The sequence below is a fragment of the Haliotis rubra genome, unplaced genomic scaffold (assembly GCF_003918875.1).
Source record: "Haliotis rubra isolate DU_JTF1 unplaced genomic scaffold, ASM391887v1 Scf235, whole genome shotgun sequence".
Taxonomy (NCBI): Eukaryota; Metazoa; Mollusca; class Gastropoda; order Lepetellida; family Haliotidae; genus Haliotis; species Haliotis rubra.
The window spans coordinates 1,100,768-1,128,733 of record NW_025766392.1 but is presented as its reverse complement, the minus strand read 5'-3'; the positions used below and the strand labels follow the sequence as shown (position 1 = coordinate 1,128,733).

The 27,966-nt window shown below is 41.3% G+C and overlaps 2 protein-coding genes and 3 long non-coding RNA genes across 7 annotated transcripts; 3 read left to right on the top strand and 2 right to left on the bottom strand.

Moving 5' to 3' along the window:
* Window positions 1–278: 278 nt before the first annotated feature.
* LOC124278338 lies at window positions 279–15,223 on the top strand. The gene is made up of 4 exons (XR_006899063.1): window positions 279–386; window positions 990–1,142; window positions 1,458–1,551; window positions 15,212–15,223. It is a non-coding gene; the product is annotated as an uncharacterized LOC124278338 (long non-coding RNA).
* LOC124278341 lies at window positions 7,649–25,210 on the bottom strand. Its single transcript, XR_006899065.1, has 3 exons — window positions 25,200–25,210; window positions 10,099–10,102; window positions 7,649–8,172 (listed from the first exon to the last, which is right to left on the bottom strand). It is a non-coding gene; the product is annotated as an uncharacterized LOC124278341 (long non-coding RNA).
* LOC124278340 lies at window positions 8,848–10,145 on the top strand. Its single transcript, XR_006899064.1, has 4 exons — window positions 8,848–8,905; window positions 9,343–9,456; window positions 9,897–10,010; window positions 10,064–10,145. It is a non-coding gene; the product is annotated as an uncharacterized LOC124278340 (long non-coding RNA).
* On the bottom strand, window positions 9,807–22,753 carry LOC124278335 (cyclin-D1-binding protein 1 homolog). Of its 2 annotated transcripts, XM_046714060.1 has the most exons (11): window positions 22,641–22,753; window positions 20,201–20,263; window positions 19,211–19,290; window positions 18,516–18,597; window positions 16,175–16,268; window positions 15,604–15,674; window positions 14,106–14,182; window positions 12,064–12,378; window positions 11,318–11,364; window positions 10,913–10,988; window positions 9,807–10,526 (listed from the first exon to the last, which is right to left on the bottom strand). In XM_046714060.1, the coding sequence occupies exons 1-11, from the start codon at window positions 22,717–22,719 to the stop codon at window positions 10,449–10,451; spliced, it is 1,062 nt and encodes a 353-aa protein (XP_046570016.1). In that variant the 5' UTR covers window positions 22,720–22,753; the 3' UTR covers window positions 9,807–10,448. The 2 variants fall into 2 exon arrangements, with proteins under 2 accessions (XP_046570016.1, XP_046570017.1); XM_046714061.1 differs by lacking the exon at window positions 10,913–10,988 and having other exon boundaries at window positions 9,811–10,526.
* Window positions 23,010–27,789, top strand: LOC124278337 (programmed cell death protein 5-like). Of its 2 annotated transcripts, XR_006899062.1 has the most exons (6): window positions 23,010–23,131; window positions 23,715–23,826; window positions 24,141–24,232; window positions 24,930–25,001; window positions 25,375–26,530; window positions 26,607–27,789. XR_006899062.1 is itself a non-coding variant. In XM_046714063.1 (5 exons), the coding sequence occupies exons 1-5, from the start codon at window positions 23,066–23,068 to the stop codon at window positions 25,420–25,422; spliced, it is 390 nt and encodes a 129-aa protein (XP_046570019.1). In that variant the 5' UTR covers window positions 23,010–23,065; the 3' UTR covers window positions 25,423–27,789. The 2 variants fall into 2 exon arrangements, 1 of the variants encoding a protein (XP_046570019.1); XM_046714063.1 differs by having other exon boundaries at window positions 25,375–27,789.
* The last annotated feature ends 177 nt before the right edge of the window (window positions 27,790–27,966 follow it).

Genomic DNA, 27,966 nt, shown 5'->3' with positions numbered 1-27,966 from the left:
GGACTATTTCGTTTTAGTATGACCGACTAGTTATATTATCACCCGACAGGAAGTTTTGCCAGAAGAGTTTATTATGTTTTAGGGGTGCATATTCGTTGACAGTTACTATAACAGGCTAGATCCACTGTTACTTGCCATGTCTTACAAAAACTATTAACTGGAAAATTTTATGAATTGAACTGACAATAATTTACACTTGTTATCTTTTTCATTCAAGGTGCAACAGTGAAAAAGATATATCGTACTACCTTGCGTCAGAGAGAATAGACCGCTCTGCTTCTGGCGACGATTGACTGGTTCTTACTTTTAAGTGCGCTTGCGATATTGAATGCCCGTATAGACAGAACACAGTCAGTACAACGAGTGGATTGACAACACGGCAAGGAGTAGGTACTCCCACGTCTCGATTCAAACAAAGAATTATTTTGAGAACAACATTGCAACATGCAAGTGCAGATCTACGACTTGACAATGGGTTTTGACGATTGTCATGTATATTTTGCAGTCCTAGATTGTATTCACTTAAACTGAATTGTTTGCGATATTAGCTTCAGTAAAGACATCTATTAGTACGTCTTTGGCTTTAGACAGTCACCCTACTGCTTGTTCAGGGTACTAATTGGTATATTACTGTTTCCTACCCCAATCCCAAAACAAAATAACAGTAACAAAAGAGTGTTGAATCATTTATGCTACGTGTACAATTATCGCAGAGTGGAAATTTTCATTCAGTTTAAAAGATTGTGTAAACTTGTATTCCTTTTGTTAAAATAAGTGAGCACCGAAGATTTAGTACACAGGTTAAAATGTATCTTCCTTAAGTGGCATTTAGAAGCTGTTATGATGAAGTGGAACACTCATCATCATTTGCTTGATAACGGTGTTCCACTTCAGTTTAAAATGTAGTTGGACAGATTGTCCCTTTCTGTTTTATTAATATGATGCACAAGTGAACTAACTGGATGAATTTCTCCTGTCATGTTTTGCAGAGTTGATCGAGAATGGGATAAGATTGATGACCTGAAGTTACGTTAAGGAGTGAGAGTTCTGCCAGATACACGAGATGGGGAGGAAGGACGCAAGCAGTACAAGTGGTACAAGTGCACACCTGCCTCCAGTGGATCACTACAGAAAACAGATAGGTAGTACATCATCAAAATATGTTTATTGCATGTCAAGCAGGGCATTGAACAAATTCAGTGAAGACCAAGGGCATAAAATGTATTGAATTCCCAAAATAACTACTGAATAAGAATGATTATGAGTGGGTAAATACTTGTAAATATTCAAAATGTATCTCGAGCACTTAGTGATTTAGCTTCCACTTCCTCCTATTTATTTATTCAGTTATTTTGTTAATCTCTTAGTTGCACCAAAATTCAAGTGGACAGTACAAGTAGCTCATATAACATGAAGAGGCAGACATATTTTGTTTCTAATTTGTATCCATCTCACAGGTAAACAAGATGTGAAAAAAGGCAAGAAAGATGCTAAAACCAAGAAAAGACAGACTGATCAGAAGCGATCGGCGATGACAATACAGGTTAGTGTGTAGCTATTGCACGCTATTGCAGAGATAGTTGCAGCCATATGACCCAGTAGACGGAGCCAAGTCTGCGCTGGTGCCTGGGCTGGGAGAGGAACGAAGACACCATCTCCGTAGACTCTGGTGACCCGGGTCGGGCTTACAAAAAGACAAGACCCTTGTGAGTTGTAAACCTCACCGAAAAACCAAGTCCTGGGTGGGTACCCAGGTCGGATTTCTTGAGGTTGATGATCCACCCCAGTTGAACTAGATTGTCTATCACTGTGTGGTTAGAATCTAGGCTCGCTGGCTGAGTTAGAGCGCTGAGCTACCAGTTGTCTAGGTAAGGGTAACAACGCCTTCCTTGCGACCTTGCGAGGGTAGCCGGCACTAACATGAGCTTGGTGAACACCCTGGGGGCAGTGGATATGCCGAAGGGGAGCAGCGTGAATTGGTAATACATCCCGTCGTAAGAGAACCGGAGGTACTGCTTGAACGATGGATGAATTGGCACATGTAGATACATGCGACCGCGAAAAGGCTGCTGGGAGCCAGACGAAGAGGACTGCTACTTGCCCTTACCTTTGGCGGGACGGCTCCTCCTCCTACCCCTGCCCAGCGGCCGAAGCCAGCCGGCAGACTCTGGCGTAGGCTGCGCCCCGGAGGGAGAGAGAAACCCGAGGTTGCTCCAGCAAGGCCTTAGAGTCCTTGAAGGAGGTAGCTGCTGCAGCAGCCTCCCGAATGACCGGCTGTGCCCCCGGAAACAACGTCTCTCCCAGCCCTTACGGAAGGGTCAGCAAGGTCTGCTGTGTTGCTGCCGAATAACAGGATGTAGACAGCCATAGCTTGCGCATCCCCATGATTGCGCACATCACCGTAGACGCAGCAGACCGCAAAGAACAACATTCGGGGAAACGTCCCGAGTGCTCCCTTCCTCCTCCAGAGCCGACCTTTGGATAGAGGAAAGGTAGGCCTCATGGACCACCACCAGCACCTGCTGCATGGCATTCCGGTAGACTTCCTCGTAAGTCCGGTATGCCTGCTGCAGGGGGGTGCCCGCTAAGGCAAACGGTGGAACTAACCACCCTTGCTTAGCAGCCGGGCCTGCACCTGAGGAAGCCGAGCCTCTCCCGAGGGCGACCGAAGTGAACACGCACTTGTCAACCACCGGCACAAAGAACAGAGAATCATCCCCCAGCTGGTACCTCTTAATGAGTTCGGGTAAATCGAACCGGAGGCGTGACCCAACCAGGAGGGGATCCATCACGTCCTGCACCAGGGAAGGCAAGATACGGAGCTGTGTCTGCGAGGGTTGCCTAGGGCCAAACGCCTCGCCCGGCAGGCAGAACTCAGTTGAGTCCGAGCGTTATGTTGGCACCGCGGCTTGGGGTATATACTCGTCAACATGTTGCCTAACCTCCCGGAGAGCCGACGAGAAACGGAAAGTACCCTCCGAAATCCTCGACCTCCCCAACATCCATAGATGTCGGCACCCTAACCCAAGTCAGAATTCGGGTCTCCTCGTTAAGAGGAGCCGAACCCCGACCCGGTGGGAGGCCGAGCAACACACGCCGCGGGAAGCGAAGAGCCGAAGGATCTCCCTGCTCCGGCAACAGACACAACACTCGAACCCCGGTCCCGGGACACGGGAGGAAGACCGGGCAGAACCGGCTCCTCTGCTCTCATGGGGCGGAGTGGCACAGGGACCAGAACCCCAGGAATCCTCAACAGACCATGCGCCAGCACCGAGAGGGGGACTGGGAGCGAACCCTCCCCCTCCCCCTTCGCGGTAGCCAAGGCATCTGGACCCGGAGCCAAAGGCCGAAGGATCAACAGTCGCCTCCAGGCTAAGGGATCGAGCCGGGCTCGGCGATCCCAGCCCCGGACCCTCGGTCCCCTGTTCAGAGTGGGCGAGGAACTCCTGGCGGGGACCTCCAATGGACTCATGAACAAGGGACTTCACGGAGTCCATGTGCTGCTGAAACAATTGAGTGATTATTGACATATCAAAACCACTAGATTGGGATTGAGATTGGGAATCCGACTAATGCGAAGACTTAGGTTTAGCTTGTTTAGCCTTTTTGGCTTTGGACAGGGGGACCTCCTGGGTCAGTTCCCCTCCCGCCTCTCGCAATTCCTTATAAAAAAGGAAATCAGCCGCCCGTCTCTTCTGGGCCCGGGGGGAAAAGGCCAGACAGAGATTGCAGATTTCAGGGTTATGCCCCGCTTTCTCTAAACAGCACACGCATTTGTCATGCCTATCAGCTCTCGGGATATTCTGCCCGCAGGCAGTACACCCAGTAAACTCCTGAAAGCAAACACGCAAGCACGTAGCTAACGGCGGAACACAGCACCATAAATATACACGTACAAAACATTGAAAATTACGTGAATGCGACCACGCGACATGAAATACTTTGATAGTAACGCAATTTGTCAACCACGTGGCACGCTAAACTTCCCGCCATGGAATAGCAACACGTGCGTAAACCACGGGAAAGCTAGCGTAAAAATTCAATACAAAGTCACATAAATGAGAAATAACAGACTGCAGAGTCAATAAAACTGTTCTTTTTCTTTTTCAAGAACAAATAAAGACCATACAGTTGTTGAAGTCTCAGACATTCTTCACAAGAGAAGTAAATCAGCTTAGTAACTCGGAACACATGTGATCGCTTGAGTGACAGCAGAAGGAATGATGATACGGGCCTAGGTGCTTACCTGGTTGGCTGTGCATGCGTAGCAGGGAGGTAACTCCACGTGGTGGGGGCCGTATAATAGATAAAAAAGATTTTATTTGTTGTACAATATTTTTATTAAAACATTGATACAACTGTCACATGACATTTTCAGCTGCAGAAAATGCATATATGTACCCCAAGGACGATCTCTATGAAAAAGAAATAAGGGATCACATGAAAGGTCAACTGTTCCTTTTTTTATTTTTCCAGGTTTCTTCACAAGCTTTGCGATACGAAGCTTGTGAAGAAACCTGAAAAAAATAAGGGAACACTTGTGCTTTCATGTGATACCTTATTTTTTTCCCTCAGTATATGTTTAGTTTGTGTGACACTGTACCAGTTATGTGTTGGTCTTCTGTTTAAAGAAACTATTGATATGGTATGACTGTGTCATTCTGCATCAATCAAATTTGTACTGTTGCTGTATTTTATTAACAATATAAAAATGTTTTAAATGCGTAACAGTGGAGAGACCAAGTTTCTGAATTCTTATGGGCTGACGTCTTTTGACAATAAAATATGTACAATGCCACCCTGGATATAATGCCATGTTTTTTGCCAGAACAGATTTCCCTGGTTATAATGCCAAACTGGATATAATGCCATTTGCCAATGGTTTTGGGAACAAAAGTAATTTTCCCCTGGTTATAGTGCCAATTACACCAGCTGCATGTAGTATAATACCTTAATTGGATAATTTACATGACTCAAATTAATTGACCAAACTCATCAATGCTTTAAGTAGTCATGTAATCCTAGATGGGATAACACGTGTGACAATACACTTCCTGCCAAACTACAACAAGAAGTCACCTCCTACACGCTGGGATTATCCAGTCATTCAAGGCTTATTAAAGGAGACATCAGCTCAGTCACCATGTTGATGGCATAGCGCCTTTAATTCTCTTACCTGGTTATAATGCCACCCTGGCTATAATGCCATATTTTCTCCTGGACAAACATAACCCGGTTAAACTGTATTGATTAAAAAATATAGAATATGTCTTTCCGGGGTCAGTTGGGAAGGCTGAGAACAAAGCCTTATTAATTGGGTTCTATTCTCCCTATATAGTGTGAAGAAGATTCTTGGTGTCCCGTTAAATGAGGTGGGATAGTGCTCAAAGAGTTTCCAAGCCATTTCACTCTCATCAACCCATGTCTACTATGACGTGATAAGCGAACACTCAGCTTTACCCAATGCTCCTGGTATTTTGTCAAAAGTTCTGTGTCTTCATAAGGTTGTTGTTGAAATGGATGACTGCTCAGGAAGAAAATCATTCCAAGAGTCACTTCTCTGTGATTTCCCCTTCATATTGTTCATCACAGTTGCATTAAAAATATTTGGTCAAAATTACACAGGTGTATTCACAGGTGCTGAAGAATCTTCTATAGATGAATTTGGATTAGTTTATTTGTAATATAAGGGTTATTGTGTCATATAAGGGTTTCCGATGTGTGTATTCTTTTGGGTATTCTGGGTTAGAATTTGTTGCCAACAATTTAAAAAGCACCCTAATGAAACAAGTGGTTGATTTACTTGGTTGATGACGTGCCATTGTTCCTTTACAGCATTGATCATTGCTGCATTATGAATTAATGGATTGTCCAGTCCACACTCGATTCTTTACACCACAAATAGCTGCAATACTGCTGATGTGGCTTTCCTCACTTGATTCTTTACAGGGCACTATCATATGGCTGGAATATGTCGGAGTGATTCATTGACACAGTGAACCGCCTCCGTGGTGTAGTGGTAAGAGAGTCCGCCCGGAGAGCGGAAGGTCGCGGGTTCGATCCCCGACCGCATCATACCAAAAGACGTTAAAATATGTTACTTGTTGGTCCCTGCCTGTTGCTTTCGGCATTAATGGGTTAATGGGTACAACAAGGACTGTGTCTGAGTGGTATTCATGCTTCACTGCGGCATGGTATCTCAGTGAGCTAGCACTATAAAACCAGCTTAAGTCTGGGCTAGTACAAGCAGACGCACATACACATACACACGCATGCACGTTGTCATATGAGTGAAATATTCTCAAGTACGACGTTAAACCCAATTTCACCACACCTCATTGACACAGTGCATAGAACACAGTATGTATGGTTCTAACAGAGTGCATTTGTGTGTGATACCCTGTGTTACTTTGCTGATAATTATTCATGAAAGCAAGGCCAGGTTGAAATTGTTGGTTGTGATGTTTCAGAATCTTCATATGTGAATGTCGGCCACTTCCTACACATTGTCCAGGCATTGTTTAACTTTATTTTAAAAGAAATAGTGCCAAGATCTCTGTGGATGAATTTGAAAATATCATGGATATACTTTGTGATGTATTTTGCACAAATTGTAAATTTTATAAATATTTTATCATCTGAAAGAAACTATTCAACATCAGAACAGAAGATGCCATCGAATATATTCTGAGATTTTTCCAGCGTTATAACACAATTCTGAAATTTGTATGAACTTAATTTATTTTGCCACCAACAAGATATACACTGTAACCATGGTAACAAGCCTGTACACAAGATATCATTGTAATGACTATAAATACACTTGTATGCATAAAAGTATGTACACATATGTACATACGTAAAACTATGAAAATAAATAATGTGAAACTAAAATGGTTATGCTTTTTCTGCTTGTCTCCATTCGTGACAGAGGAAGACCAGGCTCAAATCCACAACAGATGATGACAGGAAACATTTTTAGGGATAATTTCTTTTAATTATTTATAACCATGTTTTAGGTTTAAGTGGCATCCCTTCATCTTTAAGTGAAACATGGTTACAAATAATGAAAATAATATCTTTATCCATAACAAGTTTCATCTCTTCATTGTCCGTCCACTTGTGAATGCCTTGAAAAGTCAGGTGAGTTTTGACACTGATGGTCTTAGGTTCTGTTTGTGCTCCTGCTGGTAATCACTATTGCTTAGTGACTGTCCTTCCTATCTTTTGTAACTTTGATGGCTCATGTTACCAGATACATATACAACCAATAGGTGCATAAAGTAAGCTGTCTACACAGTATTATCAAAGGCTGAAGGTGAAGGACACAATGCAGGCTCACGTCAACACAATAAGCTGCTTGATAACATAACAACACTGTCCTTTCAAAGCTCAGTGGAACATCACAATTTATAGACTTGTGTTTCCATTTACTAACCATGCTAACAGTAAGACTTCATAACCTACCTAACAAGAAAAGGTATTTCCTTTTTTAAAATTTCACAATGATTGACAAACAGGGTCAAGAAATATTTTTAGGTTAAAACATAGTCTTGATTCTCTGTTGCTTTCTTCATTGTGTAATGGCATATACTTTTGTTTCACCCACATAGCACATTTGTTTTGAAAAAGAGTGAGTGAGTGAGTGAGTTAAGATTTAAAGTCACATCGGCAATATTTCAGCCATATCGTGACTTTTGAAAAAGAGAGACCCCAAACAGGTCATTTTAGTTAGCTTGATATAAAACTGTTCTGCCTAACCATGGTAACGAATGGTTCACTCTGCTTTCTCTCACACACTGGGAATATAATGCCATGGTAACATATGGGTCTTTCAACTCCCTCACCCATTTAGAAGACCACACCTTGATACCAGTGTTTGACAGAGTGGCCTGTTGACTTGCAACATGCCAGTGAACATTTCTGTGGAGCTGTCCTGAGAGTCTAGCTGAAAATTCTTGTCAGTATGTGTTTGCTTCAAAGAACCACCATGACAGTTAAGACATCATTCAATGTCAATGTCAGGTTTGCCAAATGTTTTGTTAACAAGCCTTCCTGGTCAGTGAACTGTGGGAACTACAGTATATACGGTATGGTAAGTGAAGTATTACTCAACACTCTCTCAAGCACTGGAACACCCTGCCATGCTAATGTGTGAGTCACTCTCTCACACTGATGTGCTGGGGATACCATGGAGTTATACTGAGTCGCAACACGCAACACACACTCTCTCTCTGAACACTCTCTCTCTGAACACTCTCTTATCTCGTACAACACTTTGATAATAATATCATCATTCAACACTCTCTCACAAGCGTATACACTGGGGAAAACACTATGGTATTGTGGGAAGGTCACTGAACACTCTTACATACACTGGGGAAAACACTATGGTATTGTGGGAAGGTCACTGAACACTCTCTTACACACACTGGGGAAAACACTATGGTATTGTGGGAAGGTCACTGAACACACTCTTACATACACTGGGGAAAACACTATGGTATTGTGGGAAGGTCACTGAACACACTCTTACATACACTGGGTAAAACACTATGGTATTGTGGGAAGGTCACTGAACACACTCTTACATACACTGGGGAAAACACTATGGTATTGTGGGAAGGTCACTGAACACACTCTTACATACACTGGGTAAAACACTATGGTATTGTGGGAAGGTCTCTGAACACTCTCTTACATACACTGGGGAAAACACTATGGTATTGTGGGAAGGTCACTGAACACTCTCTTACACACACTGGGGAAAACACTATGGTATTGTGGGAAGGTCTCGGAACACTCTCTTACACACACTGGGATTACAATGCTATTGTAATGAGTGGGGGTCTCTGAACACTCTCTTACACACACTGGGATTACAATGCTATTGTAATGAGTGGGGGTCTCTGAACACTCTTACACACACTGGGGAAAACACTATGGTATTGTGGGAAGGTCTCGGAACACTCTCTTACACACACTGGGGAAAACACTATGGTATTGTGGGAAGGTCACTGAACACACTCTTACATACACTGGGAAAACACTATGGTATTGTGGGAAGGTCACTGAACACACTCTTACATACACTGGGTAAAACACTATGGTATTGTGGGAAGGTCACTGAACACACTCTTACATACACTGGGGAAAACACTATGGTATTGTGGGAAGGTCACTGAACACACTCTTACATACACTGGGTAAAACACTATGGTATTGTGGGAAGGTCTCTGAACACTCTCTTACATACACTGGGGAAAACACTATGGTATTGTGGGAAGGTCACTGAACACTCTCTTACACACACTGGGGAAAACACTATGGTATTGTGGGAAGGTCTCGGAACACTCTCTTACACACACTGGGATTACAATGCTATTGTAATGAGTGGGGGTCTCTGAACACTCTCTTACACACACTGGGATTACAATGCTATTGTAATGAGTGGGGGTCTCTGAACACTCTTACACACACTGGGGAAAACACTATGGTATTGTGGGAAGGTCTCGGAACACTCTCTTACACACACTGGGGAAAACACTATGGTATTGTGGGAAGGTCACTGAACACACTCTTACATACACTGGGGAAAACACTATGGTATTGTGGGAAGGTCACTGAACACACTCTTACATACACTGGGTAAAACACTATGGTATTGTGGGAAGGTCACTGAACACACTCTTACATACACTGGGGAAAACACTATGGTATTGTGGGAAGGTCACTGAACACACTCTTACATACACTGGGTAAAACACTCTGTGGTATTGTGGGAAGGTCTCTGAACACTCTCTTACATACACTGGGGAAAACACTATGGTATTGTGGGAAGGTCACTGAACACTCTCTTACACACACTGGGGAAAACACTATGGTATTGTGGGAAGGTCTCGGAACACTCTCTTACACACACTGGGATTACAATGCTATTGTAATGAGTGGGGGTCTCTGAACACTCTCTTACACACACTGGGATTACAATGCTATTGTAATGAGTGGGGGTCTCTGAACACTCTTACACACTCTGGGGAAAACACCTTGGTATTGTGGGAAGGTCACTGAACACTCTCTTACACACACTGGGATTACAATGCTATTGTACTGAGTGGGGGTCTCTGAAACTTTATCACATACTGAGGATACAACTCCATGATAATCAGTAAGCATCATTCAGCTCTCTCTCACAGGCACACACACTGGGGAAAACGCCACAATATTACACACATTGGGGAAAATGCCACAATATTACACACACAGGGGAAAACATCATGGTATCGTATGAGGGTTACCAAACACTCTCTCAGTCATACATTTGGTAAAATAACGCCACAGTGTTGGACACACAACTGACACAGGCAGACAATACTGCAGCAGATTGGTGAATATCAATAGGCTCTAGTTGGCATGGTAACTAACTCTTGTGAACAAGGCTGTAGACTTTATCCCGGTTGTGTTGTCTGGCCTTGAGAAGGAACTCCAGCCATTGTTGGTCTCCCTCCCCTGTCATGTGAGAGTGCCTGCAGCAGAAAGACAGCTGTGGTTTGTGTGTTTGTTGTTTCATGCCACACTCAGCAATATTCCAGCTATATGGCACGGACTGGAAATAATCAAGTCTGGACCAGAAAATCCAGTGATCAACAGCATAAGCATCGATCTAAGCAATTGGGTGTGTTTTGATTTTACGCTGCTTTTAGCAATATTCCAGCAATATCACGGCGGGGGGACACCAGAAATGGGCTTCACACATTATGCCCATGTGGGGAATCGAACCCGGGTCTTTGGCGTGACGAGCGAACGCTTTAACCATTAGGCTACCCCACCGCCCCTAAGCAATTGGGATATGATGCCATGTGTAAACCAAGTCAGTGAGCTTGACCACCCAACCCTGTTAGTCGCTACTTACAGCAAGCATGGGTTGCTGAAGACCAATTCTAACCCGGATCTTCACAGGTCGAAAGAGAGCTGTAATCTCAGGCACTCTGTAGAGTGAGTGAGGAAGTAGAGTTTAAGGCCACTGTTAACATTATTTTAATCATATCATGACATGTCAGGCCCAGAGTGATGCAAGTGGTAGATGTTAACAAACCTAGAAACATAATCAAGTCAAACTGAGATTTGAACGCGTTTTCAGAGGTTTCTCACACACTTTACCCCTGCACAGCAAATTGTGGCGCATCAGCACCCCTTCTTCTTATGGCGATAATGTTGATGAAAAAACATATTTCATGAAAAACTTTAAGACTTGAAGTATATATTAAGTTCGAATAATGAAAGCTTGATTTGTGTAGTGTCTGTGTAAAGTACTTACTTGAGGAACTGCAGGTACTTCTCTATACACGCTGATAGGTCTTCCGTCTGCAACATGCAGTGTGAGGAGTTTGTTGAAAACAGGAGACGTGGGGTCAACTTCGTGTAAACAAACTTATGCAATTTTTAAATATTAATTTTGCTGACTTTGCATCTCTGTTCTCAATGATTCTGTTATGTAAGGTTTCAGATTTCTGTAAATGTTTTGTTTGTGTGTAATAACACTTCTCTTAATCCAGCTATATTGCAGAGGCTTGTAGATATTCACATCTGAATCACACAATCAAGTGATTGATGTGGTGAACAACAATCAACATTTTGGGGGCACAATGACACTTAATCCACCAAGTAACCGATCCTGACCGTCCGATCCATTTAATAATAATCATAATCATAATAATAGTGGATTTCTATGGCACTATTTAAACCATAAGGATGCTCAAAGCGTACAATCTGATTATTATAACCCCGGATAACCCAAGCTGCCTGTGAGGTGCTAGAAGGTTAATAATCGCATGACTTGTCCCACCAGGTACCCATTTTCTGCTGAGTGAACTGAAGCAATTTTGAACAAACTTACTTGCCTAAGGTGAGACTACATGTATCACATGTGCTTCGTTGTGGGGCAGGACTGAAGTCCTAGAAACTCACAGGAGTCAAACTCTTCCGACCAACATAGGTTCCTCAAGCTAATTTAACCCAGAATCCCTATGGAGAATATTCCCCATTAAAAGAAAATTTGCTTACATGCTTCATGATGGTGGGGTAGACCATGGGAGGGTAGAGGCTGGCGGCGAGGTTGTCAACAGCAGGACTCAGGTTGCCTAGGTGGTCCACCAGGTCGTCCAGCTGAGCGATGTTCGCCTCTGTGTCACATACAGCATTCTGCTTCACCGATTCCTTGGACTTCTTCAGCAGCGATTTGACAGTCTTGATGAGACCCATGCTAGCAGCCAGGACCTCCTTGTCAGAGTCCGTCCATGTATCTTCGTTAGACATCACAAACCCATCAGCAATCAGCAGTTCGTCAAGGTCATCTGCCTGGCCTTCACTCTCCAGAGCCTACAGAAGGAAGAATACAGAGTAGGGGGTCATATAGTTGGCAGAAGTGACTAGGGTACATATCAACCATGTTGACTGTTCAGCAGCAGTTAAATAAAGCGGCCATTCTCATAAGATCAATATGCATTACACTGCATTTAGCTCCATGGATTATCTGCATGATGATTACAAAAGGTAGAAAGAATACAGAAGGCATTGAAAAAAATAACATCAACGCTCCCTTCCTTTTCCAATAAGTTCAATCTATGCGCGTAAGTGGGTGAGTGAGTGAGTTTTGTTTGTTGTTTAAAGCTGCACTCCGCTATATTCCAGCTATAAAGTGGCATCCTGTGAATCCTGTGAATAATAAAATTGGACGAGACAATCCAGTAACCAACAGCATGAGCATTGATGCATATGATGACATGTGTCATGTGACACCCCATCCCATGAGTGAGTGAGTGAGTGTCGATGACTTATATTATGCCATGCAGAGCGGATGTGGAATATTGCCCCAAATGAGACATATTGTTGGGCTATGCAGCACTCAATTAACAATTAATAATTTCTTATAATTTCTTATTAATAATTTCTTATAACTATTGTTTGTGAAACCTCTGTTATTAAGCACAAACAGTGATACTAAAGTTGAAAACTTTAAAAAAAATTGAAACAAATATATACATGCAATACATCCAGCCATAATCTCGCGCTACAGATCAACACAAAGTATCGTTATATGAACCTGTATAGCTATAAACCTTATAATGAAATGTATGAACCTCAAGTGACAGAAGTAACAGACAAAGCAGGAGTGATATTTTTAGTTTCGTATTTTAAGTTTCATATCATATTTTTAGTTTCCTATCACTGGGCGGTGATTTCACTTCACTTCACTCCAGGGAAACCCACTTGCACATTACCGACTAAAGATCACAACTGTGGCAAAACCAGGATTTTTGAACATTGAAGAGACATAACTGACTGACTGAGTTTGGCTTTACGCCGCTTTTAGCAATATTCCAGCAACATCACGGCAGGGGACACCAGATACGGGCTTCACACATATGGGGTTCGAATGTGGGGATTCGAACCCGGGTCTTTGGCGTGACGAGCCAACGCTTTAACCACTAGACTCCCCAACCGCCCCAAGAGACATAACTCTACACAGTGGACAGTGATACCATATTCCCTTGGTGACTGATGCCAGAGGTTGGTATTCCACCACTGTGGCCAACCAATCATATGTGTAGATCAAGTTTCAAGTCTATTGATTCCATCACACCTCCACAAGGTGGTTCAGACTAGTGGTTAAATCACTGCTCATCAGGACAAAGGTCTGGGTTCAATTCCCCACATGGAACTATGTGTGCAGTACTTCCACCATATTGCATGAATGTTGATAAAGTGTAAAGCTATACCCACTCACTCACCTGTATCCCCGACCCTGCCACACAACGTCTCCCAGTCTCACATCCTGTAATTCAGGGGGCGGTGGGGTAGCCTAGTGGTTAAAGCGTTCACTCGTCAGGCCAAAGGCCCAGGTTTGATTCCCCACATGGGTACAGTGTGTGAAGCCCATTTCTGGTGTTCCCCTGCCGTGATATTGATGGAATATTGCTAAAAGCGGCGTAAAACCCAACTCACTCCTGTAGTTGCATGTAATGCATCCCTCACTAACTCACTCACTCACTCCACTGGGTGAGCTGTATCCCCCAACCCTGCCACACAATGTCTCCCAGTCTCACCTCCTGTAGCTCATGTAATGCATCCCTCACTAACTCGGCCGTCTCTTCAACAATGGCCAGTGTGGCTCTCTGGTTATCTGTGAAGATAAGAAACTCATTACTGTAATAATCTTTAGCAGGGTTTTCTATAGGACTTAAAACCAAAGTATCTCGTCTACTCTGATTCACTAAAGAAAACATCAGGGACTGCAGCTCACCTTCATTTTATGATACTAAAATATTGATGAGGTGCAGAACTAGCAGTTCTCTGTGCTGTATGTCAGAATACCATCATTTGATTCTGTGATTGCTTTGTCATACCCTTTCTGTAATATTTCCCTGTTAAATCAGGCTAATTATGGTAATTGATAGTGTGATTAATTATTAGTGGGAGACAAAGACATAGTCAGAAATATCAAGCAACATTCAAAGATAAACGTAGTTATCCACAAAACTATTTAAGAAGAAACTGCATAATCTGTGTAGTTGATTTTTTAGAACATATATCAACCTATGTTCATTTTTGCATGGATTATTAACAAAACAGCATCCTGGACATAGTTTAGAAGCAGACCATGAATAAAGTCCTAAATTTGTATATTGTGCAAGAAAATGAAAACTTTTCTCTAGAACAAACACTAATGTACAACATTATCGGTAACACAAATTTCATATTGATAATCATTAATTATGTTTCCTATTGATGACATTTCCGATTATCAATCATTTTAGCAAACACAACTTTATATAGTGTATACTATGAGGAATTTGTTTTGCTATGACCTGCGAATGAAGGCCACAAGTTACAATTAGTACTGTTATGGTTCAATAATTGCTGTGACAAAAGGTTTAAGAGTTCCCTTTGAATCAGCAAAATATAACACAGACATGTCTTAAATATTCAATAATATATTGAGCAAACAATGAGCAAGCTACAATGAATGACAATACAGATATTTAGTACAATGCAATTGAGTCACAAATCTACAGTAATGGGCCACAAATATAAGATATTAACTCACCACGAGCCTTGATATTTACAATGAGAGCAGATATTCTAATCGAAGGTAGTTTACAATGTCAGTAGACAGTCGGTCTTGACGATGTTGACAGACAGACGACGGTAGGCAGGTGACGGCAGAAAGATGTACACAACTCCAGTGATATGATCAGTCCATGTGTAATTCCGTGTGTTGGTCCATGTGTGTGTCAACACAACAACCAGCCTTTATATATACTCACACACAGTCTAGAACATTCTTTATCCACTGAGAACATTCACGAATCATGTTGAACATACCACGACCGGGAGTCAAAACAAAATTAAGCCAAGGGAGGCAACTCTGGAGCTCTATCATAAAGGCATACCGCTAAAAAATACTATTGCCATTGAACATACATGATGCGAAATGTGACCCACAACCCACACTCAAAACTTTAAACATTGTGACCCATAATAACTATCACTCAATGATATCACAAATTACAAAAACACACTCTCGTAACAGTACCATCTCACCTTTAGGTAGAGATGACAGAATGTCTGCCCCATGCCACACAATGCCTGTAGCTCGCAGCTGCTCTGGGGACCTGTCAACACATAGAACATTGCAGGGTTTTACCTTGACTCACCAATTATTGGTTTCAGGGATCCTTGCAGGCAATATGAGAGTCCTGTGAAGTAACAGTGTAGAGAATTGTTCATTTGATAATTGTTTTTGAGACTGTAATGAATCATTAATCATAGGGATGAAATGATGCACGTAACTGCTCTGAAAGGAACAACCAAACACTTAGCAAAGTCATAAATGTGTTGTGGGTACAGTGAATAATATTGTGCGTCCCTCAGGATGCAGTGGATTTTTTTCTGCATCCATTCTCTACATTTGTGGGGACTGGATGCACATTTGCGCATCGCGTACAACCTTGACATTGTACAGGAAAGTCCAAGATACATGACATTAGTTTGAGAGTAAATAGGGATTATGTCACATTTAACAATATTCAAACAATTTCATGACAGTGGGACACAATAATGACAATGTGCTTCACATATTGTACCCAGCCATTGTAAGGGCCTGTTTACCTACCCAAGATCATAGTCAGCGATGTTCTGAGCCAGGGTCCTCACACTCTCTATTATATTCAGGACAGCTGTTTTCAGAGCCTTCCGTAATGTCACACCTGTCAGAGAAACAGTCAAACTGTAGCTCCTACTCATTCAATAATTCATACATGTGAATACTAACGTTGCCAAAGTAAACAAAAAAGAAACTATTGCAGGTAGTATGTATATGAGTCCAGCCCAAACGTATCACTGGCAGAAACAATATTTGACACTGTCAGTGTTGGATGACTTTCTGCTTCATCATCCTATCCCAAGCTTCATCAACACTAACATATGGATACATCTTCAATGTCTAACCATGCAACTCGACAATGAAAGTTCATCTGAGTCTTGACTTTATAGGTTACCTCGGTCTTGATTCATGTCTCAACATGACATACCTATGTCTCAACTTACATAACACACCTGTGTCTCAACTTACATGATACACCTGTGTCTCAACTTACATGACATACCTGTTGTCTCAACTTACATGACACACCTGTGTCTCAACTTACATAACACACCTGTGTCTCAACTTACATGACATACCTGTCTCAACTTACATGACACACCTGTGTCTCAACTTACATGACACACCTGTGTCTCAACTTACATGACATACCTGTTCTCAACTTACATGATACACCTGTGTGACCATGTGTCTTCAGCTTACATGACATACATGTGTCTCAACTTACATGATACACCTGTGTCTCAACTTACATGATATACCTGTGTCAACTCATGACAACTTACATGACATACCTGTGTCTCAACTTACATGACATACCTGTGTCTCAACTCACATGACATACCTGTCTCAACTTACATAACACACCTGTGTCTCAACTTACATGACACACCTGTGTCTCAACTCACATGACATACCTGTCTCAACTTCACATGATATACCTGTGTCTCAACTTACATGACATACCTGTGTCTCAACTTACATGATATACCTGTGTCTCAACTCATATGACATACCTGTGTCTCAACTTACATGACATACCTGTGTCTCAACTTACATGACACACCTGTGTCTCAACTTACATGACATACCTGTGTCTCAACTTACATGACATACCTGTGTCTCAACTTACATGACATACCTGTGTCTCAACTTACATGACACACCTGTGTCTCAACTCATGACATACATGTGTCTCAACTTACATGACAAACCTGTGTCTCAACTTACATGACATACCTGTCTCAACTTACATGACATACCTGTCTCAACTTACATCATATACCTGTGTCTCAATTTACATGACATACCTGTGTCTCAACTTACAGGAGATTCATTTGTTTGAACTTACATGATACACCTGAGTCTTCACTTACAGTTACATGACATACCTGTATCTCAACTTACATGACATACCCGTATCTCAACATACCTGACATACCTGTGTCTCGACTTACATGATACACATGTGTCTCAACTTACATGACATACCTGTATCTCAACTTACCTGACATACATGTGTCTCAACTTAAATGATACACCTTAGTCTTCACTTACATGACATACCTGTATCTCAACTTACTTGACATACCTGTGTCTCAACTTACATGACATACCCTTGTCTTAACTTACATGACATACCTTTGTCTCAACTTACATGACATACCTGTCTCAACTTACATGGCATATCTGTCTCAACTTACATCATATACCTGTGTCTCAATTTACATGACATACCTGTGTCTCAACTTACGGGAGATTCATTTGTTTGAACTTACATGATACTCCTGAGTCTTCACTTACAGTTACATGACATACCTGTGTCTCGACTTACATGATACACATGTGTCTCAACTTACATGACATACCTGTATCTCAGCTTACCTGACATACCTGTGTCTCAACTTAAATGATACACCTTAGTCTTCACTTACATGACATACCTGTATCTCAACTTACATGACATACCTGTATCTCAACTTACCTGACATACCTGTGTCTCAACTTACATGATACACCTTAGTCTTCACTTACATGACATACCTGTATCTCAACTTACATGACATACCTGTGTCTCAACTTACATAATACACCTTAGTCTTCACTTACATTACATACATGTGCCTCAATTTACATGATAGACCTTAGTCTTCACTTACATGACATACCTGTGTCTCAACTTACAAGTTACATGATACACATGTGTCTTCATTTAAAAGACATACCTCTGCCTTGACTTACACGGCATACCTGTGTATCAACTCACATGACTCACCTGTTTCTCCACTCACATGACACACCGGTGTCTCAACTCACATGACATACATATGTCTTGACAAATATGTTTTACCTTGAGTCTTGGGAAAGGAGTAGTAGGCTGACACAAGAGCCAGGGTGGCTCTCTCCAGGGATGTAATCATAGGCTGTGAGTGCTGTAACAATTAAACAGATGGATTTACTATCAGAGGCCCAGATAAGCTGCGTATCCAGGTAAAATATGCACAGAAAATTTCCAATTACGCATTGAAAAAATAATTGTTGCGTACCAATTACGCATTTAAAATGTTAGATATGCAAAAAGTTTAAAACAAATGCGTACGGAATGTATTTATAAAAATCGCCTGTGTAATGAAAAAGACATCGATTGCTATCAAGTTGTACTGTTAGGATAGAACAAGTGTTGTACTGTCAGTACAGGATGAGTGATTTGTTATGAAATCATTTCCATTATATTAAAGTTGGTTTTGATTAGGTATGACATAAGGCAGAACATACCTGCTTAGTAAACTTACTCAATGACATATACTTAGGTGAGTAAAATGACTGAAATACGCACATATTTGAAAGCAGTGGGTAACGGAAAATGAAATACCCACTCAACATTCATAATAACCACTCCAAAAAAACTACAGTGGGTACAGTACCCACATGAGCTAAATCTTATCTAGAGCTCTGTACTACTATTGTGTACCCTTCCGTAATGAGTATATCAGCTTGTGAATGGGACTGTACACTTGACCTGAATTTGTTGCCTTGGTAACTCACCTCAGGGGGCGGAGCTGGAGGCTTGGAGAATGCCATTGACAGTTTGGTGGCTTCATTTGATATAGCTGTAAATACTGTCCCTGAAAATGTAATTTACCATATAATACTTTTCTGCTGATTAGGTTAGGGTGCACATCTCATTGGAAAACCCGGGTCTTTGGCAGGGACGAGTGGACGCTTTAACCACTAGGCTACCCCACCATACCCACATCTCATTGGACCCAGGAGTGTACCCACTACATCCCCACATCTCATTGGAAATGTGCTCTAAAAGGTAAACAATAATTGAGATAACAAGTAATTGATTAACTAACACTATGCTACCCTACAACACCAGAGCTATTTCTTCAAGTGAATATTCCAATATCTCCAGCCTTTGATCTACATTTTATGGTACAATTCAGCATGGTCTTTCAAAGAGAATTTCAAACAGCATCATACGAATCTTGCTCAAAAGTTCAAGACCTTAGTAGATCAGTGTAGATCTTAGTAGAAGTGTTTATGGTAGACATGTTGAGGACATTTCTAAGTTTGACGCACCTGTGAACAGTGTGATGCATCTAAATTACCAACTTTAACATGTTTCCTTTTTTTTAGGTGACAGCTTGCTTTGCCTTTGCATGTGTTTACTATTAGTGCTGACCTTTTCGCAAACACTTTCAATCAAAACAAACATATACTTAGGCTGAACTGTCTCACAACACTAAGTCACCATGGTTACACCACATGATTAAGGAGTGAGCGAGTGAGTGAGTTTAGTTTTACACCCCACTCAGCAATATTCCAACTATATGGCAGCGGTCTGTAAATAATCAAGTCTGGACCAGAAAATCCAGTGATCAACAGCAAGAGCATCAATCTACACAGTTAGGATACATTGACACGTGTCAACCAATCAGCGAGCCAGATCACCTGATCCCTGTAGTCGCCTCTTATGACAAGCATGGGTTTCACAACATGATCAATAATATGGTATATATCTTCCCATACCTATATGATTCCAATAAGCCTGACGATCAAACTCATCCTTTTCATCCCTCTGAGACTCTCCTTCTGCAACAGTCAAAGTTTACATATCTGACAGGTCCTTCCTATATCATTTACAGTACCCAACATTTGATTGGTCTATTCTATGTCAAGTATGTGTCCAGATGGGAAAAAGAACTAAGTGGATGTATGGAGACAATCGCATAGAATAGGATGTGATTTGTACATGGAACTGATGCACATTAGACTTCAGTTCAAGTAATAACAAACAATAGATTAACATATGCCAGGTATATCTGAACTACATCCTATTCATACCTCCAAACAACCAGTCACTGTCAAAATGTTGAGTAGTATATGGTCATGTCTCATGAGCATGGTGTGCAGCTTGAGATTTACTGTGGTGTCAAGTGTAGTGATGGCCAAGGTTCTCAACAGATGCATTTATCATATCTAGACCAACAGATGTTCTTAGCAAAACTAGTCAAAACCTACATTGAAACGTCACTTCCATTGTCATAAGAGTTTGTTCCTCCATATATTGTTATCCTTCCTTTGTGCCCAAACTTCTAAAGAAGCAATTAGCTTATGATTTGAAAAATTCCAGAGAACTCTTTTCTTAATGTAGTGGCCATAGAATTCCCGAGTCCCAAGCTGAGATTCGAACCATGGACCTTCGGATCCAAAGTCGGACGCCTTGTCCACATGACCAAAGAGGTTAACTCCATGCCCTGCTACATACTCCCCAGTGAACGAAAATACACATCCTGAGACGCATAGGAGGTACTGAGGCTTATTTTGCTCAAATTTCACATGAACGTGCTCAGCCCCATGTTGGGAGCCAATGTAGCGGCCATAAAATTTCCGAGTCCTATGCTGGGATTCGAACCACAGACCTTCTGATCTGAAGTCGGATGCCTTGTCCACATGACCAAAGAGGTTAGTCCCGTCAGCAAGCTGACATGGTAAGGATGTCACCTGTGGGACTTCATGCCCTGCTACATTAACATGGAACATAGACATTAAATTCAATTATTTCTGAGTGTCTGTCTGAGTCAGTTTTCAGGCACAGCCATTACATACACAAGTGTGTGTTTGTTGCTACTTGTACAAGTCCAAGATTACCCTGTTTAATAGTGCTAACTCTCTCAGGTGACATGTCACTTTTGATATGAATATGCTTATCATACACTCAATACGGACCTGTTCTTGTCTTATGGCCTTAATATTGAGCACATCCCCGGGCAATAATCAAGTATTACTAATTTATCTTTTGGTATGAAGGCTAGAATGCACTTTACCGGGCGCAGACCTCGCTGCTCGCTGTTGGGCAATTATCGCGCTGAAGCGCTACCGCACTGTCTCAAGCGCTTTCTCGCTATATCGCGGTAATTGCTCCGTCTCCCTTCACTTGCATCTGTAGAGTCAAACAACCCTTTACGATCCTTAGGGTTAGGGTTGAGGGTTAGGGTATGGCACCCTTTACAATCCTTAGGGTTTAGGGTTAGGCACCCTTTATGATCCTTGGGTTAGGGGTTAAGGTTAGGGTTAGGGAGCCTTTTCGATCCTTAGGGTTCAGGGTTAGCACCCTTTCCAAACCATAGGGTTAGGGTATGGCACCCTTTCCGATCCTTAGGGTTAGGGTTGGGAGAGGGTTAGGGTTAGGACCCTTTCCAATTCATATTTAGGGTTTGACTTTACCTTAGGGCAGTATAATCCTATTATATCCAATTGAAACACATTTCAATCCTTCTGGTACTCGTCAGTACAGTCCAAGAAATAATGGCGGGAAAAAAATGAATGGGAAGGCGTGGCACAGTGAGCTGGAAGCGCAAGAAATGTAAACAAACCATTGCACGGACCCTGTTTTCATTTCTTATTTCTGTGCAAATGACCCGTTAAACGAGCCCTCTTTAACTGTTGGTGCCTCCTGAGGTAGAGCGTCCACCAATTACGTCACTAATTAACGAAGTCAGTAATCCGGCGAAGAGCGTTCGAGCCCCAGCAGCTTAATTAATCTGAAAAAAGTGCAGTTCGGTTAAACTGAAGTGTTTGCGATATCTATAAAGACATCTACGAGTGCGTCTTTGGCTTTAGACAGTCACCCTACTGCTTGTTCAGGGTACTAATTGGTGTAATCCAAAGATTTAGTACACAGGTTAAAATGTAGTTAGACAGATTGTCCCATTCAGTTTTATTAATATGATGCACATGTGAACTAAATGGATGATTTTCTCCTGTCATGAATCTTCCGAACGGATCGAATGAACGATCTTCTACTCGCCGGGCATACACTCTTTTTATCTACTACGCAACGGTTGCACAACATAGAGTAATCTAACGAAGAATGCATCACCGTAGGAGCTATTAACAAAGGAACTATACGAATATTTCTCAATAAAATCAAATATTGAATTCACACGAATGACAAATATATGACAACCTCTTATTTGCGACAATACAAGTTGTAAATTGTCAACAAAGTTCCTCATGACGTTCGCATGCGCTCCCTTCTCCGCCATTGTTGTTTACACCGGAAGTATTGGAAAGGAGTGAACTCTACACATCACTTTTTCTATTATACAATTATGGGAAGCGACACCTCTCAGCAGGATTGTGATCCGATTTATCAAAAAGTAAAATCCAAAATAACGAAATATCATTATTAGTATTATTGGATCTTGATAAGCATCAGAATTAAACTGAATGGTTCATATAAGATGATTTATCAAACACTTTATTATTTTGTTTGGATTTTAATGGTTTTGTGACCATTGCCCAAAACTGGTATTCCGCAGTAACAAAATATAGAAATGATCGTTCCGCAGCTCAAGTTTTCAACTTTGTAGAACCGCTTATTCTAGAATCATGGCTGACGACGATTTGGAATCAATCCGTGCTCGCCGCATGGCCCAGCTTCAGCAACAATATGGGGTAGGTACATTTGTGTATTTTTTAGTATCTGATGTTAACACACCATGAATCAAATGTGAAAGAAAATTCCGTTGGAAAAGCAATTCGACCTCCCGAAAACACGAATTCAAAAACCAGTTAACAACACAACAGTCATCTTGGCTAATTACAAACAGTTGCTATGTTATTAGAGTCGAGAATCGTGAGGGATTCCTGTGGTCAAAGTTAGCCTGCCTTTGAATGACGGGCACTCTCATGTTTCTGACAGTTATGCATACTATGTTCTGTACATCTTGTTTTGTCGTCATAGGTATACTACACTATAGAAAGGTACTTGTCACCTGAAATTTACCTGTGTGTTGCTCCTCATATCATTGATTTTCATTTGGACTTTTAGCAAATGATGTGAGAAACATGTGTATTCAGGAGTGTTGCACTTTACCGGGGACACTTTTCAAGTCCTGTCGGTTCCCAAATGCACTTTGCCAGATTACTAATTCAGTTAGTGACGTAATTAGAGGACGCTCTACCTCAGGACCACGGGCACCATCGCACTAATAAGTGTATGTTTACCTGATAATAATGAGCCTCTTGTGGATTCCAGGGATCTGGTGGTGGGCCCTCTCAAGAAGAGCAGCAGCAGGCTCAGAAACAGGCTCAGGATATGAAGAATTCCATCCTCAGTCAGGTGCTGGACCAGTCTGCCAGGACTAGATGTGAGTGCAGGGTCTTTACACTTTAGACATATTTGCCTTTAGTCCTAATAAAATGTGATTAAATGTCTTAATAAAATCAGGTAAGTAGGTACTTTTCAAAAAGCAAAATAAAACTATGAAACCTTGTGTAAAGTTGACAATGGTTAGGGTTTTTTGTCACATGACAGTGAGTACCACTGAAATATGTAGAAAGCTGCCATATTAATATTCATGACTATAGTCCATTGTTGACTCGATTTAGTGACATTCATTGACTTTTGTGCGTATTGCTCAACTACCAGTCTTGTTCCATAACACTTATGTTTGTGCTTTAGTAAACACAATAGCCGTGGCAAAACCTGAGAAGGCACAAATGGTGGAGAACCTCCTTGTACAGATGACACGTACAGGACAGATTCAGACAAAGGTAACCTGTGACTCAGTATTGATTAACAAATAACATGTCAGCGGTAACAATTGACATATCGACAGTAACAAAGTTAATCCTGGCTTAATAACAGTATCAGTTACTGTGTTGAAATCTTGTTATGATACATAACAGGTTTTTACTATCTTTATAATTAAAAAATCTTAATTCATATATTCATCATAACTGAGTTCTACCTATGTATGATATGATGAAAAATCAGGTGCCCCTCAGCTGTCATGAACAGTCTCAGAAATATGGATTACCAACATAGAGGAGCCTGAATTGAAAATTTAACAGGAGTAGAAATCCATGTCTTGAACCCATTACTGATATTAAAACACATATAGAACAACCAAGTTCGTTTTAATCACTTTATCATGATACCTTTTCTGTTCATGTGTTAAAGTTTTTAAAACACATCCTCTCATTGTGCATTTGTCCTTCTTTCAATCCATGCGTGGAAACTCTCTGTGTGATCTTTTTCTAACTTAAAAACACCTCAGCCTATCCCATCTCAGTTGATGAATCTCTGTTGCCATGGAGACAGTTGTCCTGGTAACTCAGCAAGCCCCCAAATCATACTTATTTTCTCCCTGGCCTGTCTCTGTCACTCAATCTAGTTCTAATCACCTTTAATGCTAAACTTTCTCATGAATACTCCTATACCATGTGTGATACGTATGTTATTTTCCAGCTCGATGAGCATCAACTGATTGGTCTTCTGGAGAAAGTGAGTGAACAGACTCAGAAGAAGACAACAGTCAAGGTGCGGAGGTTTTCTTAGCTAGTCAGCCATGCATGTGGACTAAAGATATTTATATCCAACAGTTTTTGTTAAAATATTGTATCAGTAGTACATTACATCAGTTTATTTGAGTTGCATGATGGATATGAATTAGAAGAATATTAACTTGTTACAGTGATAATGTAAACATTTACAGTCAATAATACATATAATGAATACTTTTGTTACCATTTTATTTTTTTATGCAATACAGCTCTTCAACCCCAGTTGACATGTTTTTAATGTATCAGTTTTTAGCCCCCAATTATCTATTACTTTCCTTATTGCCTCAAATTGGTATTAACATCTCTTGTAAAGAATACCCCTGTTAACTGCCTGTTTTCTTTTATTGCAGTTTGACCGGCGAAGGTGTCAGATGGATGATTCAGATGATGACATGTAACTGAAAGAACTGTGAGAAGAAGTTGAGAAGATTGTAACACTGACCCAGAGCACGCAAGATGGCACCTCATCTGTGTTCAGGCAGCAAACTACCTGTGATATTCACAGGGCATTCTGATTGGACAGTTTGACCTTAGCCCCTGGAAACTGTCAAGTGCTTCTCTATTTCCCATTGGGCATTTAAATATCCATGGTAACCAGTATCAACCACATGTGAATTATGCAATGATAATGGATGGTTTAGTATTGAATATATTGGAGCTCTGCAGATGTTATATCATATGAAATTCTCCAGTACTTTTAATAGATCAGCTTGCATTATTTGAAAAGTATATATCATCTTATAGATGATGTAACAAGACTTCCATTGTTATGGACATTGTAATTTATTTCCTGTCTCGAATAAGTTCTCTTGTGGGTGAGCCCATACCGCCATCTCTTGTGGATGAGTCCATTCTGCCATCACTTCTGGGTGAGTCCATTCTGCCATCACTTGTGGATGAGTCCATTCTGCCATTACAATTATTCCAGGTATCCTGCTCTACATCTGTATCCAGCACTGCCATGTTGTCCATCTAATTGTACATCAAAACCACTCTGCAGCTTGTGTACATGTACTCATAGCCACTGTATTGTGAATAAGGGTACTTGACATGTCTGTAACAATACGTACCGCCATCACCTGTGAATACATTTGTCCAATTTGCAGTCTGTTTTTAACTTACTAATCTAAATTTCTTGTGCAATATCTGGATAGCATTGCAACCATTTGCTATACACATTGCTCTGATATGAATCAGCATAGGCTCCAAACAAGCATAGGCTCCAAACAAGCATAGGAGCCAAACCAGCGTAGGCTCCAAACCAGCATAGGATCCACACCAGCAAGAAGAGGTGAGAAGTGAAATTTTATTAGCTGCCTCAATACAGGCACATGTCACCATTATACTACAGAGCTGTTGTATTCATAGGTGATCGAGGAACATATTCCAAAGCTTCAAAGTATTGACTATGCACCATTGTATGAGAGATGAAGTTAGTTCAGAGGTATCATTGTCATGATTATTGGTTTAGTCTCCTTGTGTATAATGTCCTGGGGGGACTAGCAGGTGTCGCTTTACTCAGTGAGTCAGTCTCAGAAATACAAAGTATATGTTGTGTATAATGTCATGGGGGGACTAGCAGGTGCCGCTTTACTCAGTGAGTCAGTCTCAGAAATACAAAGTATATGTTGTGTATAATGGCACCTAGCTCATTTGACAAATTGTTCAGTGGTGGGCTATTGAGTGACCGCTGCCTCACTCATTACCGGATTCCTGAGATTAATGTCAGTCGTGTGAGCCAGTAGGGAATGGTACCATTCATACACAACTCTTTTTTATTACTATTTCTGCTGGAATAGTTATTGTAATGGCGATAATTTGTGGCACTGGATAAATCTGGAAGTTGGTTATGATTGCAAATTTAAGTAATTCTACATTCAGTATTTCAGTTAATGTATGAGGTGATTGCCTTGGTAACACGATGTATGATTGTCTGAATCAGAATGTCATCAAACTTTGTTCATGCTGTTAACCACTGGTTTGTCCGGACCAGATTTGGACAAGAGCATGCCACTGTGATGTAAAACAACATTCACCATGGTTACCTGTTTTTTCTTCGTTCACAAGTTCTGTCTATAGTTGGTAATTTTCTCAGCTTGTCCAAAATAGAAAAGGATTATTGAGTGTATATGGTGTATGGAACATTTTATATATTTTCATACATGATTCATGTATTTTACAGTGCTAATGGGAAAAACCTCAAGCCATGCCTTGTATACCCTGAATAATAGAAATAAAGCAGTACTTGTTATTATGGGAGTTGTCACCAGCCTAGCAGTAGCAGTGTCTGCCCATCTCGCTGAAGGCCTGGGTTTAATTCCCCACATGTGAAACCCACTGGTGCTGTTCCTTGCATTTTAGGGGCGGTGGGATGGCCCAGTGGTTAAAGCGTTCGCTCGTCACGCCGAAGGTCCGGGTTCGATTCCCCACATGGGTACAACTTGTGAAGCCCATTTTTGGTGTCCCCCGTCGGGATATTGCTGGAATATTGCTAAAAACGGCATAAAACCATACTCAGCCAGTCAGCTTTTCATTCTATTGCTGGAATATTATTAAAAGTTGGTTTAAAAGCATGCTTCCACATTCAAGTCAATATTTTAATCTGCTTTAGTATTTTAAAGAAACCTTATGAGTGGTACATATCTCTGAATGCCAGTAGTCTACCTGATATCCATGTAAATTTACATGCTATGTATGTGTGCCATTTCATTGTTCCATATTGTTTGATGAAGATATTACAGCCCTAATAAATATGCTTTGTCATATGCATTGTCATGGTTACATGTATCCAACTGACATCAAGTATCTAAATACAAACAGTGTGGATCAGTGACGTCTTTGAGAACTACCGAGAACTGCTGAAGTCGACGCTTTTGGGTCTTCAAGGTTAGGATTGGTCCCCCAACCTATGTTGGTGTTAAGATACAACCAAATGAATGAGA